The 12,129-nt window shown below is 38.8% G+C and overlaps 1 protein-coding gene across 1 annotated transcript in view; it reads left to right on the forward strand.

Moving 5' to 3' along the window:
* The window catches only part of ETNK1 (ethanolamine kinase 1), a 28,627-nt gene extending 23,909 nt beyond the window's left edge, over positions 1 to 4,718 (forward strand). The window contains exon 8 of the mRNA XM_075114180.1: positions 1,042 to 4,718. Within this exon, the coding sequence (XP_074970281.1) occupies positions 1,042 to 1,114 (73 nt within the window). The 3' untranslated portion in view covers positions 1,115 to 4,718. The remainder of the gene's footprint in view (positions 1 to 1,041) is intronic.
* The last annotated feature ends 7,411 nt before the right edge of the window (positions 4,719 to 12,129 follow it).

Raw genomic sequence — 12,129 nt, forward strand, 5'->3', positions numbered from 1 at the left:
TTTGTTGCTGAAAGTTTTCTTAAGTTAGTATGTGCTCCTGGGCTAAAACACATAGTATATAACATGGCAAGGAACACCCCTAAAGGAGTAAATGTTTTTGGGCATTGAGTGTTTTTTTTTGTTGTTGTTGTTGTTGGACGGTGGCATAAAAGCCAAGCTGGTCATTGTGGTGTACTATGTCAGATGCAAGACCTACGTTTCCAACTGCAGGAGTCAAGCAAGAAATGGGACTCTTGTACAAAAGAGCTTGTTTACTTCTTACTGCATGGGATGTTGATCTTGGAAATTCCTAGTCTTTTTTAAAGAATCTTTGTAATGCCAATGAATGTTAAGTTCTGTTTCCTGAGACACTAGCCAGTGGTGCTCTGTTTCAGGTAGATGTGTGTCTTTGGCATTTTTAAAAACGGTCTTTCATGGCAACAAGTAGAGGAATTCATCTCTCTATTGGGGACTGGGTGAGGTGATAAAATTAATCATTTTGTTTGATAAAAGTTCCCACTTCAGAATTTTTTGCACTGACTAAGCCAGTGTACTAGGCTTAGTTGTGTCATTTTGAAAATGAGACAACTGTGAATTTCTTCTACTTGAGAATAATTGGTCAAAAGAAGGACTTGTTAGTAACCGCTAGATGGCACAAAAACCCAAGTAAAAGCAAAGGTGATAGAACCCAAAAATGTGTCAGTTTTTTGACTAAAATGTCATTTCTTGCAATAGTCAAGATCAGGTATCTTTGGAATTGTTAGTTGTCAGTTGTTGGGCAGTCTATTAAGAACTGTTAAACAGGAGAATACTAACTTTGATAATCCTGGAACAGCATCTGTTTTGCAAGCTGTAGCAAGCTGGGAGTGCGGGGTGGTGGTGAGGAAGTACTGTAATACGGTTGCTCTGTTCTTAATTGCTGCTTTTTGCAGCTGCTAAGGGTCAGCGTTGGAAAGAAGGTACTGGGGTAGGTGGACTTACGACTAGTCCTACCTAGCATGGCTGTTTTCACAAAGGGAGTTATCTGCTCTTAACTTCAAATCTCTCTCTCCCTTTGATTAGGTATGCAATTGTTCGGTTTAACCAGTATTTCAAAATGAAGCTGGAGGTCATGACGTTAACTCTTCCTGAGTAATAAAGAGGAACAAACTTACCAAGTGGATGGACAACCCCTGAATCTTTTCTGAGAACAGATACTGGAAAAAGCTAAACATTTGTTGAAGTTCTGTAATGCTCACTTGGTGGTTCTTGCTTTATAAATAATGCCTCTAAACAGTCCTTCAATGTTAAATTTAGTTTGAAGAGCATACGTACTGCTGTTGATATAAAACGGATTAGAAACTTGCTAAATCTATAAAAAGTTGTAGAAATGGCAATTTAATCCTTCTTTGTAATTTAACATATGTTGTATGTGAATTATTTATTATAAGTTTAACATGATTCCATTGCTGCTTTCATTGGTTTTGTAAAAGTTGGGTGCAGACAGTGAGGTTGTTCCAAAGGATTCATTTAACAACTTATTTTATTGAAGTTGCATTAACTTATAATAAAGAAAACATGGTTAGAGAATATTAACTTTTTAGATGTATACAAGCAAAATATGAGCGATAATAGACTAGTGAGATCACCAGTGTGCTGTAACTAGGGAGAAAAGTTAGGGTGATCTTCCCCCCCCCCCCCCTTTTTTTTTTAAAAAGAAGGTAGCTTTCCATATGATGGTACTTTTCTTTTGTATAAGAATCAACCACCTTGCTGAACTGATAAATAATGTTTTGAATTTTCCTTATTGATGCCGTTAAGCTGTAGAAATGTTAAAGTTCTGTGGCCATCAGATTCTTTGAGGATATGTACCATCATAGTCCTAGATGGACAACGTACCATCTCTAACTTCTGTGGGAAAGCTGCTTGTTTATTAAGTGTACTTTTAAAGCAGAAGACCACTATTCCAAATTGATGTTCCTTTTTTTTTGAAACTTGATTCTAAATTTGAACACTATTCTGGTGTCTGTATTTGTGCTTCAGCAGCATCTAGTGGAGCGGACTATTGAACTGAAGATTAGTGAACAGAGATCCTGTTGCACTGGGGAGCAAGACATTTTAGGTTTACAGTTCCTGTATTGTTGACATCTTTCTACTTTCTCATCTTCGAACCTTGGATTTTAGTCTTAAATGCTTGGGCCTGTAGCTGCAGATTCTGGTATGTCTGGGGCCTTTTTTTAGATTTGTGGTGGGTTGTTTTGTTGTTGTTGGTTGTTTTTTTTTTTTTTTTTTCTTTCTCCTGTGGCAGCAAATTACTTTTCAAAGTCTCCAGTCTGAAGGGATAATATGGAAAAGTATGACTTGAAAAATGGAGCTTTGATCATCACACACATTTTCTTGTTTCTTAAAGCTGTTATACCAAGAATGGTCTGGATTACAAAATGTGAACTGAAAAGAAAATGTTTACTTAACAAAATAATGTATAAGTTTGAGTGGAAAAGAGGCTTTAAATCTGAAAGGGAGGGTGTGGGGGGTGGGGGTGGGAAGGGGAAGAAACCCACAACAGAAAAATAAAACCCAACAATGCAGTGTGGAGTTGGGCAGGCAAGTACTCAACTCTGATCATACTCTGAAAAACTTTGCACTTTGGTCACATAAGTGCCCACGTGTACAAAGTCTGTGTGTGTGCATATACATGTGCAAGCGCAAACTTACCTGAAGAGTAAATATTATGGGGAGTCTGTTGTACAGACTCCAGCAAAGATATTTATTCAAAATTGCTTTATGGCACACTGTGTGTTTGTGTGTGTATGTGTATACACACACACATATATATACATGCACATATGTGCTTTACAAAAGCTTGGATTGATTCAGGACAAAGAAAATTGATGTGAATGAAAAACTTTCACCTTGAAAGACCATTTTGAATGGCATTCTGTTATTTTACAAAAGCAAGGTTTGGGATTTTTTTCCCCCCTGGTTTATATTCATCTCTGAATGTTTCCAATTTTTTTTATTTCCTTCAGCCAAAACCTTAAAAATCCTAATACAAGTGGGAGAACTGGAATTTTTTGTAATTTGAAATTACATAACCATTTTTGTTAGCATTTGTTAGCTGGAGGCTACTATACTGGACAGTTTTTCTTAGTAGCTAAATAGAAACAAATAGCTAAAATAGACATTTATATTTTCCTTTGTAGCAGTTACCAAGGATGTTGCTAGAGCTCATGAGAGCACAGAAGACACTAGTTTTCTGTGCTTTCTCCCTGTTGACATTGACATACGTTGAATAATACCCTGCTGTCTTGGTAGTCCCTTTAAGTTCAGCAAGATCTGCTTGGAAGTAAGATTGATAAAGATTTTTGAACTCGTATTACTATTTTCTTCAAGTAGTGGCTTTATTTCTGGTAGTGTTGCTTTGTATTTGTGAAATATTTGAAAAATGCTGTGATGTTGACTTGGTCTTGGGGAATCTGACACTTGATAGATCCCAACTTTCCCAACAGTTGGTAATCCACATTCCCTTTTCAGGTACCAGTACTATTTTAAGTTTGGAGTTGGTGTAATTTTTTTTCAGTATAGTATTTTTGTTTGTATAGCTCAAGTAGCAATAACTGTAGGAGTGGAAGCTTGCTTCTGCAGAACCAAAGCTCTTCATGAGTGCAGCTCGATCTCATTCTTGTGGAGTGAAGTTCCACTGAATCCCATAAAAGCACTTTGAAGCAGATAGTAAATACTGCAAGCTTTTCCTGAGCCACTTCGAAGAAGCACAAGGATTATCACAGGTTACAGTGATTGACTTCGCAGTACTGGTAGAGGCTTTCATTTTGCATGTCGAAATTCATTTTACACACTTAAATGCTGCTTTGCATTAGCTTTCTGTCAAGACAAGTGCAGGTTAAAACAATTCCTGGATAAGTTCTGAGGAAATACTGTAAAACAATTCCCAAAATGAAATGCCAGTTACCTTGAGCCTTGTTCCACATCTGTTTGAGCCAGTAGCACTCTGATATTCTCACTTGCTAAGGAATATCTACAGATGTGTTAAGTTTGAAGCAGTAGCTTGCAATAGCATTGCAGATAAGGTAGCTTGAAACTGTGAATACAGGACATTCTGAATGTAAGATAGGTACTAGAGCACCGAACTAGAGAACATGTACGTGTTTCAATTAATTAATCTCAGTCTGTTTAATAGCAATGTTAAGATATTTGAAGGAGGACAAAAAAAATGACTGAGCTCTAGAAACATCCTTAAGTAGTTTTGACTGTGACTTGCCAAGAAGATCTTCTGTTGCCTTTATGTTAAGCTAAGGGCACGAATGCCAAATTAATAATTCTTACTGTAGTTACCTGTATTGTAAATATAAAGAGGGTTATTAGTAATGGCATTCTTGCATAAATAGCATCAAGTCAATAGACCATAGTGGCCTGGTTGCTTTTGTAAAGCAGAAGAGTGTGAATTTTTTTCTTCTCATTTTTGCAGTCAGATCTGGCTAATCCATGCCTAATTTCATAAGTTACCCGAGCGTTAAAGACTTCTGAAAAGTAACATACTTACACCTCTCGATCTGCATTTTAAAAGGACGTAGCAAATTTGCATTAACCAGGTCTGACTGTGTATGTATATACAACAGTGTAAATAACCATTTGTAAATTAGTGTGAATTGTACTGTATCTTGCATTTATGGACTTGTGTATTGCATTGTATTCTCTCCTATTTTGTAGAAATTTTGATGTAAAGAAGAAATTTAACTCTGTGTGCAGACTTCTTTTGTTAACTTGACCTGTATCAGAGCATAATAGTTTCATGTTAAGGTATCCATTTATAGCCTTGGGCATCCAGTGTCTTTTTCCCGTTATCTTTTTTGACATCTTGCTCTTGGGAATGATTCTGGGAATAAAAGAATTTACACAGTACTAAAATGAAGAGAAAGTCTATTCTAATAATAGGGCAAACTATGTGTCAGAGGTACATGTAGTACCTGTGGTATAGGGAAGGCTGTTACAATTGTTTACTTAAACTTCCAAAAATTTCTTATACATTCTTGAATGCTGGAGACTTCTAAACATTAGCATGTTGAATTGAAGTACTCTTAAAGTGTGCGCTCCCGTGGTGACAGCAATTGAGTTAGTTGTGGTAGAAGTCCCCTAACTTCAATGTTTTTGGTGGATATAGCCTTATAATAGGATTAGTTGCTTACTTGTAAATGCTTATAATAAATGCCCAAATCACTAAGTTCTGCTGGTCATTTTCCTCAGCACTAGAACTATTGGTAGCCCCTTTAGACTATTTGAAACCTACCTGAGGTATTTTCCCTGTGTGCCATTCCCTCCACCTCCCCGTGTCCACAACCCTACTTCATTAGGGGAAACAAGAATATGAAAAGCTTCCTTTCCGTACTTAATCATCACTAATCATCACCTTTTTGACTAAAATTTTGTTTTATTTTGTCAGTACATAACTTCTTATCAGAATTTTTCTGCATAGGAAGTCCCTCTCTGAAGAGGCCTTTAATCCTGGAAGCATAGACAGGTAGTTTTCCCCAAATGCCTGACAGTTTAATTACTGTTGCCTTTCACTGTTGGTTTTGAACTCCATCCATAGTGTCCTTCAAGCTGTTAGTTTATTCCTGTCACTGATGCGTTTAATAACTCTGGAAAGTACAGGTGTGCAGGTCTTGTTGTCCATGTGACAAATTGATCTTGATACAGTTTGTACATCCTGTCAGCTTCACCTGCACCGGATGAAAGGTACACATGCTTATCAGTGCTGACACTGTAAGTTACTAGGGTCCTGGGAAGTGAGTTTATCAAAGTAGTATTACTCAAGAGGAGGGGTGGGCTCAGTAAATATAAGAAAAAGGAAATCATTCACATGGAAACTCAAGCTCAAGCTTTTGATGTAGCAGGTATTGGATATGCCCATTTACTTGCATGGTTTAAGGACAAGAGCAAATTGTAAAGGGTAAAGTTTGTTTCAGAATGAAATTCAGATTTTTTAAAGCCTTTGGTAGCTAATAAAAGCTTATGAAATAGCCTTTTGTTACTCCTACCGAAAGACATCTTAGAACAAATTTTGGTAACTTTCTGATTAAACAAGACTTGGTTCTGTAACCCCGTGGAATTCAATCTCTTGCTTGGGGTAGTCCTTCCTATGGTTTGCTGAGGAGGCTGACCACATCTTCCTTGGCTGGCTGGCTGCTTGTGTCTTGCTTTCATGTTTTTGTATTTACTGTGTTCTTGGATGCCTTCTAAGGTGTGCTAGATTACTAAACTACTGGAAATAGCTGCCACCTCCTGTCATCTCTTCCACACCAGGTGGGCTGTAATTATAGTGGTAGAGCAGAAAGTATTTGATCAAACCTTGAGGTAATGCAAGGGGGAAGAATTCCTCCCCCTGCCCCTTTTATTACTGCGGGGCTGCAAGCTGATTGTTTTCATTAGTTGTGAAAGATACAAAAAGCTGTGACCTTTGGTCTTGTGCAAGGAGGTGTTCTGTTAGCCAACCACATGACTTTGGCAGTGAGAACCCGCACAAATCCAGGTGGGACATGTTGGAAGAAACCAACTTTGTGGTGCTTAGACCTCTGGAGTGGAAAGGAAAATGTGCAAAACGCTTGCATGTGCCAGTTGTATGGAGGTGCTCTGAGTGATGTGCCGAGACACTGAAAGAGCATTGTATGATTCTTTTTGAAAGTGACTTTTCCATTTGGTCTGATCTGTAGAGATTAAGTTCCTGTGGTTAGAAAACCAGTTAGCCTAGGGGGAGGGGGAAGAATAATTCTAAAAGATTATTTAAAAAACAAACGAAAAAACCCCAACCAACCAAACCCTATGCCGTTGATTAATTTGCAACGCTTAAGTATGTGTTGGGCTTTTCTATGTGTTTAATAGTACAGGTGGTGGTCTAGCACCAGATTCTTTAATAAAAGGGTTTATTTTTGTTGCGAAATGCCAGAAAACTGACTGGAATAGCCCCAAAGCCCATTATGATCTTGGAACAGGTGGCCAGACTTCACCAGATTACCAAACTTCTGTGTCAAGATCTTAGGTTAGCTTCTTCTGTAGCCTTCTAAAATTGTAGAGCTGTTGTCTCGGGTTCCCTACCGTGTGGAACTCTAATTCACAGACTTCCCAAATAGGTTTGATTTGATGCTTATAGAGACATGACACAGAAAACTTGGTGGAAATTAAAAGTTGTGTGAATATTTAGAAAGAAAACAAATTACTTGAAATCTAACAAACCTTGAAAATAAATGCTGAAATAGCTTCAGGTACTGCACCAGCCTACTTGTGTGGTATCTCAGCTGTGTTTTTTCAGTTAAGTGTGTCGTCCCCCCCCCGCCCCGAGTTCCATTCCAAACACAAGATGAAAGACACCACAGAAGAGAAACATGAAAAATGTATACAGTGCCATAAAATGCAGCATGAACTGGAAAAGTATATTGTTTCTTAGCTTTTGGTTGTAGTAATTAAGTGTTATCAAAAGAACGGTAGGTGTCAAGTCTTCAGTGTGAGAAAGATTTTTTTTTTCCTTTTTTTTAAGAAATGTTCCTTTTAACACTTTACCTCCGATGCAGCCTGTGGTAGTTAATAACGCTGCTTTCTGCACAAGTGCTTTGAGTAGTCTCAGCACCAAGAATGTATCCAATCTTTCTTAGATATGACTTAGATTAACTGATTCTGTCTCAAGCCTCTTAATCCAGCTATCTAAAACCCTTTAACTACTTGCAGAAGCAGGGCCATAGCATGTTAGGGGTATATTCCATTTTGTGGCTTTTTTTTTGTTACTGCATATTTTTCAGTATTCTTTTAAATAAATCCATTATGTCCTGTGAATTCAATAAACTCAGTTTACAAATAAGCCTCTCTCATCTTCCAGCACTGTCATCCCCCCAAAAGTCCCCATGACCCTTTGTGTATGTTGTGGAGTCTAGATGCACCATTTATCCATTGGAGTGAATTGTATTTCTTTTGAACTAAATGTTATTGAAGCTATTATAAGGCCTTCTACCACTGATTAAATGAAGTAATGTACCTTTCAAAGAGATTTATATTGTGTAAATAATTTCAAACTGCAACAATAAAGTTCGTTTCTAACTGCACTGCTGGCATATGTTGTGATGATTTTGCTTTCCCCAGGTTTGAAAGCATGTGATATGGAATACTTAACAGTTTGGTTTTTTTTTAAGGCTTTTGACTTGTGTTAAAATGCACACCTCTTTCTGGGATTGACAATGCACCTAGAAATAAATACACTGAGCCATTACATGGTTTGCAGAAAGTAAACTCCTAACAGTTTTGCATATTAAATAGGCTTGGTCATTGACCACTAAAATCTCACATCTGGGAGGCAGGAATTAGGTGGAACATGGCTGTCAGTAGGAATTACTACCATTGAGGAATCGAAGGAAAATATGCAAAGTTTGGGCTGCTCTGAAGTTTAATTTATACACAATAAGGGCTGTGTTAACTATGTGGGACCCATTTCACAGGCTGATCCATGACACTGAAGAAAGGCTGTGCATCCGGTGCCAGGGGCACAATGTTAGGTACTTGCTTGGGGATTAACTGTGGTGTTATGTGTGTCAACAAAACTTTGCTTACTCTGTCTTGGTTGTGCAGTCTAACCTAAAGAGAATGATTTCACCAAGACACAGATTCTACTTGGGCTTGAGTTTACCCTCTGCAGTTGCCTGCAGTGAATTTATTGAGGAAAACCTTCCTTGGGCCAAAGTCTGTGCTCCATTAGGTACCGGCAGATACATCCTTGTCACTGAAAATGAGCCTTTCCTGCCTACACCAAATAAAAATTTTAGTTTTGTTCACAGTGAGCTTGACTAAGGAGTTTGTGTATACGGAGCAAGGAAAAGATAGAACAAGCAAAAGGAGCAAAAGCCTAAAGTTCTGCGGAGTGCAAAACTTAGGTTAATCTTTGGGCTAAGAGAAAGCATTGTAGGAGACTGGAGACTTGAGCCCCGTATGTCTGCTTAAATAGGTTGTATATAAAAATTCTGTCTTAATCTGCAAGACCTCCACCTTTTAATTGTTTCTGGAAGTGTAATGATCCCACAGTAATACTCTATATGCACAACTTCTGTGGCCTGAGATTCTGAAATGCTCCAAGCATCACTGGCTCTCATTGACCTAAGCATGGGGGCTCTTTCCATTGGGCTTCTTGCTTCTGAAGTACTACTACTACAGAATGGGTGAGTTGGAGAATTGTTTTTCAATTTAATAGAAATTATTCAGACTATGACTGAAGATCTGGGGTTACTGGTCCCTACTGAGTTGGTTCGTAGAGCCCAGAGCTGATGTTTCTCTGGTGTCCACTGCCCAAATCCTCAAAACTTTCCCCAGGGCTAAGTTGTGGCTAGTCTTTGTTCACTGTTGTAACTGCAGTGAAAAAGATCTCCTGTGCTGACGAACTAACCCATTGTAACGTAGAATCTTTCTCTTCTTCCCCAGGTAAAAATCCTTCCTTCACAACTTGGCCAGAAAATGCAGAGCAAGTTCTTACTGAGCCAGAAGTTGTCATTGGAAAGTAATGAGCTTTTTTGAGGCTATCCCAGAAAATACAGTCTTGAATAGGTTATTTTCCTCTAGATAAAGAGCAAACTACAGATGTACAATAGGAGGGAAAACAACGGCATGTGTAGTGGACTTCAATATGTAATGTATTCAAATGTCAGCTGTATATAACATGCATTCCTGGGAGTTTCCCTGAGTCAATTCAAAGTAGCAAATTTACCATTAATAACAATAGAAAGCTAATTTGCGTTCTATAGAATGTATATAGGTTAAGAGATAGATTAAATAGAAGCCTTTACTCCCATGAGTACTGCAGAGTCAAGCTGTGTGAGAGCGCACTGGAATCTGTTTTATGCCCATCTACGGGTGCGCGCTGCCGATGGTCCCCTTTCAGAAACTGCGCTTGCTACTGAACAGGTGGAGAAGGCTTTCTTTAAGCCCCTTGGTGTGCTTTTATTGCTGACATGTAGGGACAAAAACATTTATTTAGTCAGAAACTGGCTTTGAGACAGGAGAGCGAACCTCTTGTTGCATACTCTTTTGGAAGCCGCCTCTGAGACTCCAGCCTGAAGTAGCTAACCATAACTTGTTTCCGTCCAATCCCCTGTTAATGTTCCTACAATTAATCTGCAGTTCATCCTCATCCCAGTCTCTTGCCACGTGGTGTAGAATGAAGCTGCTTGTCCGCTTTTTAAATTTTTTAGGTGTATGAAAGGAGCGATACCTAAAATTCTTCAAATTGTAGTAGTCGCCTGAGAGGCCAAATGTGGTGTCTGCTTCAAATGACTTTGACTGGGGCAAGTCAGAAGCATGGCTCTTACTTTATTGTTATTTTCTGTTGATACCTTTATTCCTCTGTGCCCTGTGAAACACAGTGGGATGATAGACTCCAGCACTTACCCGCAGGTGGCAATGGAGCTGCAGACTGTGCCTCATTGTTGAAACAGCTTTTCAAGACAGCTTATTTTTGTGGTACAGCATGTCATATGTTGAGTTAAACAGGAAAAAGGGTATTCTTTTATCTCTCAATGAGTTGCAGCCAAGATCTGTAATTGCCTTGCTCTTAATGTTGCGTAACTGTTAGCAAGACTCAAGCCAAGCATTAATGAATTTTATCAGAACTTCATTTTTTAATGAGCATCATTAATCGTTAGTAATGTGTGCTGCAACCTACACTTCTCTAAAGTGGGGGTTTGCCAGTCGTGTTGCACTACAAAAACAGCAGCATATTTTCCCCAGATTTTATCAGTAAAACAACAACAAGAAAAAACCATGGAAGGAGTGAGACCAAAAAACCTAATTTATTTGACCTTTTAAATACTTAGGATGCTCTCTGAAAGTTGTTCTGAAGCTTCAGCTTGTAAGTAGCTGCTGCCCCACTTTTATCTCGGCTGTGGTAACATTGTGAGAGCCCTTGTAAGAGCTGGTGGGGACTGAAATGCATCTCACCTACCAAACTCGGGTTGCTCCAAGCTACAGTGTTGATCTGGCCTCTTGAGATGGACTCACTGGGCTTCCCCTAGCTCTTGTTACAAAAATCGGTTAAGCTTTTAAGGTAAAACTTATTTTCAGGCTTGGAAAAATGATGACCAGTGATCTACCGGCTAGTCTTTACTCCTTTGGGTTGTGCAACTGGATGTGTGTAAATGCCGGAGAAGGAGCGTCGGGTTCCTGACTGTCCTGGCGCACTTGTCCACATTTGGCAATTCTGGTAACTAGTCAGCGGTGATGTTTTATCTGCACCAAACTGTCTTGCAGCTCCTTCATACTTCCTCTGTACAAAGTAGAGCTGACTAACTTGCAGAGGTGGGTGAATTAAGTTGTCATGCAGGTGTCAGACTGGTAGAGCTTTACAAGAAACAAAAAGCTTTTCCCTGTTGTGTGTACTAGAGCTGCATGACTAGAGATGCATGACTCGTAACTCTGGCTCAGGTAGCGCAGCCTCTCACTGCAGATGCTGATTAGTACCAGGATTTGAGAAGCAGTCTAAACTGGACAAAACTAATCAAATTGTGTCTAATAATACTGCGCACAATGAAAAAGTATTTCCTGTATCTTATGCGCTAGACCAAGAAAATGTTTTACCCTAATCTTAACCTATGTGATTACTAATGTTTGTGGTTAAAATGGAAGAGTTGTCTGAAGTAAAAGAAAGAGTCTTCATTTGCAAGTATCAGAAATAAAAGTGTGCCTTTCTGATGAGAGGAGGAAGAGCTAGCACCATGGAAGAGAAAGATGAGGAAAGGATTATGGGAAAGGAGAATGGAAAAAAGAGTGACTAATGAAAAGGTGTACTGACATGGAGGACAGTGGAGGGCTAAAAAATGGGGACACAAAATGAAGGGAGCACCCAAGGTGAGGAGAAGTTTTTGAATAGAGTGGCAAGAATAAATCAGACGTTTGCTGCAAATAATCAGTTTGCAGCTGAGAAAAAAATGGAGACGTCCTTTTGAAGGTGTCATAGTTAATTTACTTTATTAATTTTCTGGCATATATTATCAAAAGCAGTAGTGATTTTGCATATTTTTGTTCAAATGTCTAATTGGAGATCCAGCAGTGTTCAGGGCAGCTTGCTACCGTGTCCCAAAACCGGGTCTACTTGCAAGTTCTGAGCTTCATGTTTTGGAAGTGTATTTA

This window comes from Phalacrocorax aristotelis, chromosome 1 (genome assembly GCF_949628215.1).
Source record: "Phalacrocorax aristotelis chromosome 1, bGulAri2.1, whole genome shotgun sequence".
Taxonomy (NCBI): domain Eukaryota; kingdom Metazoa; phylum Chordata; class Aves; order Suliformes; family Phalacrocoracidae; genus Phalacrocorax; species Phalacrocorax aristotelis.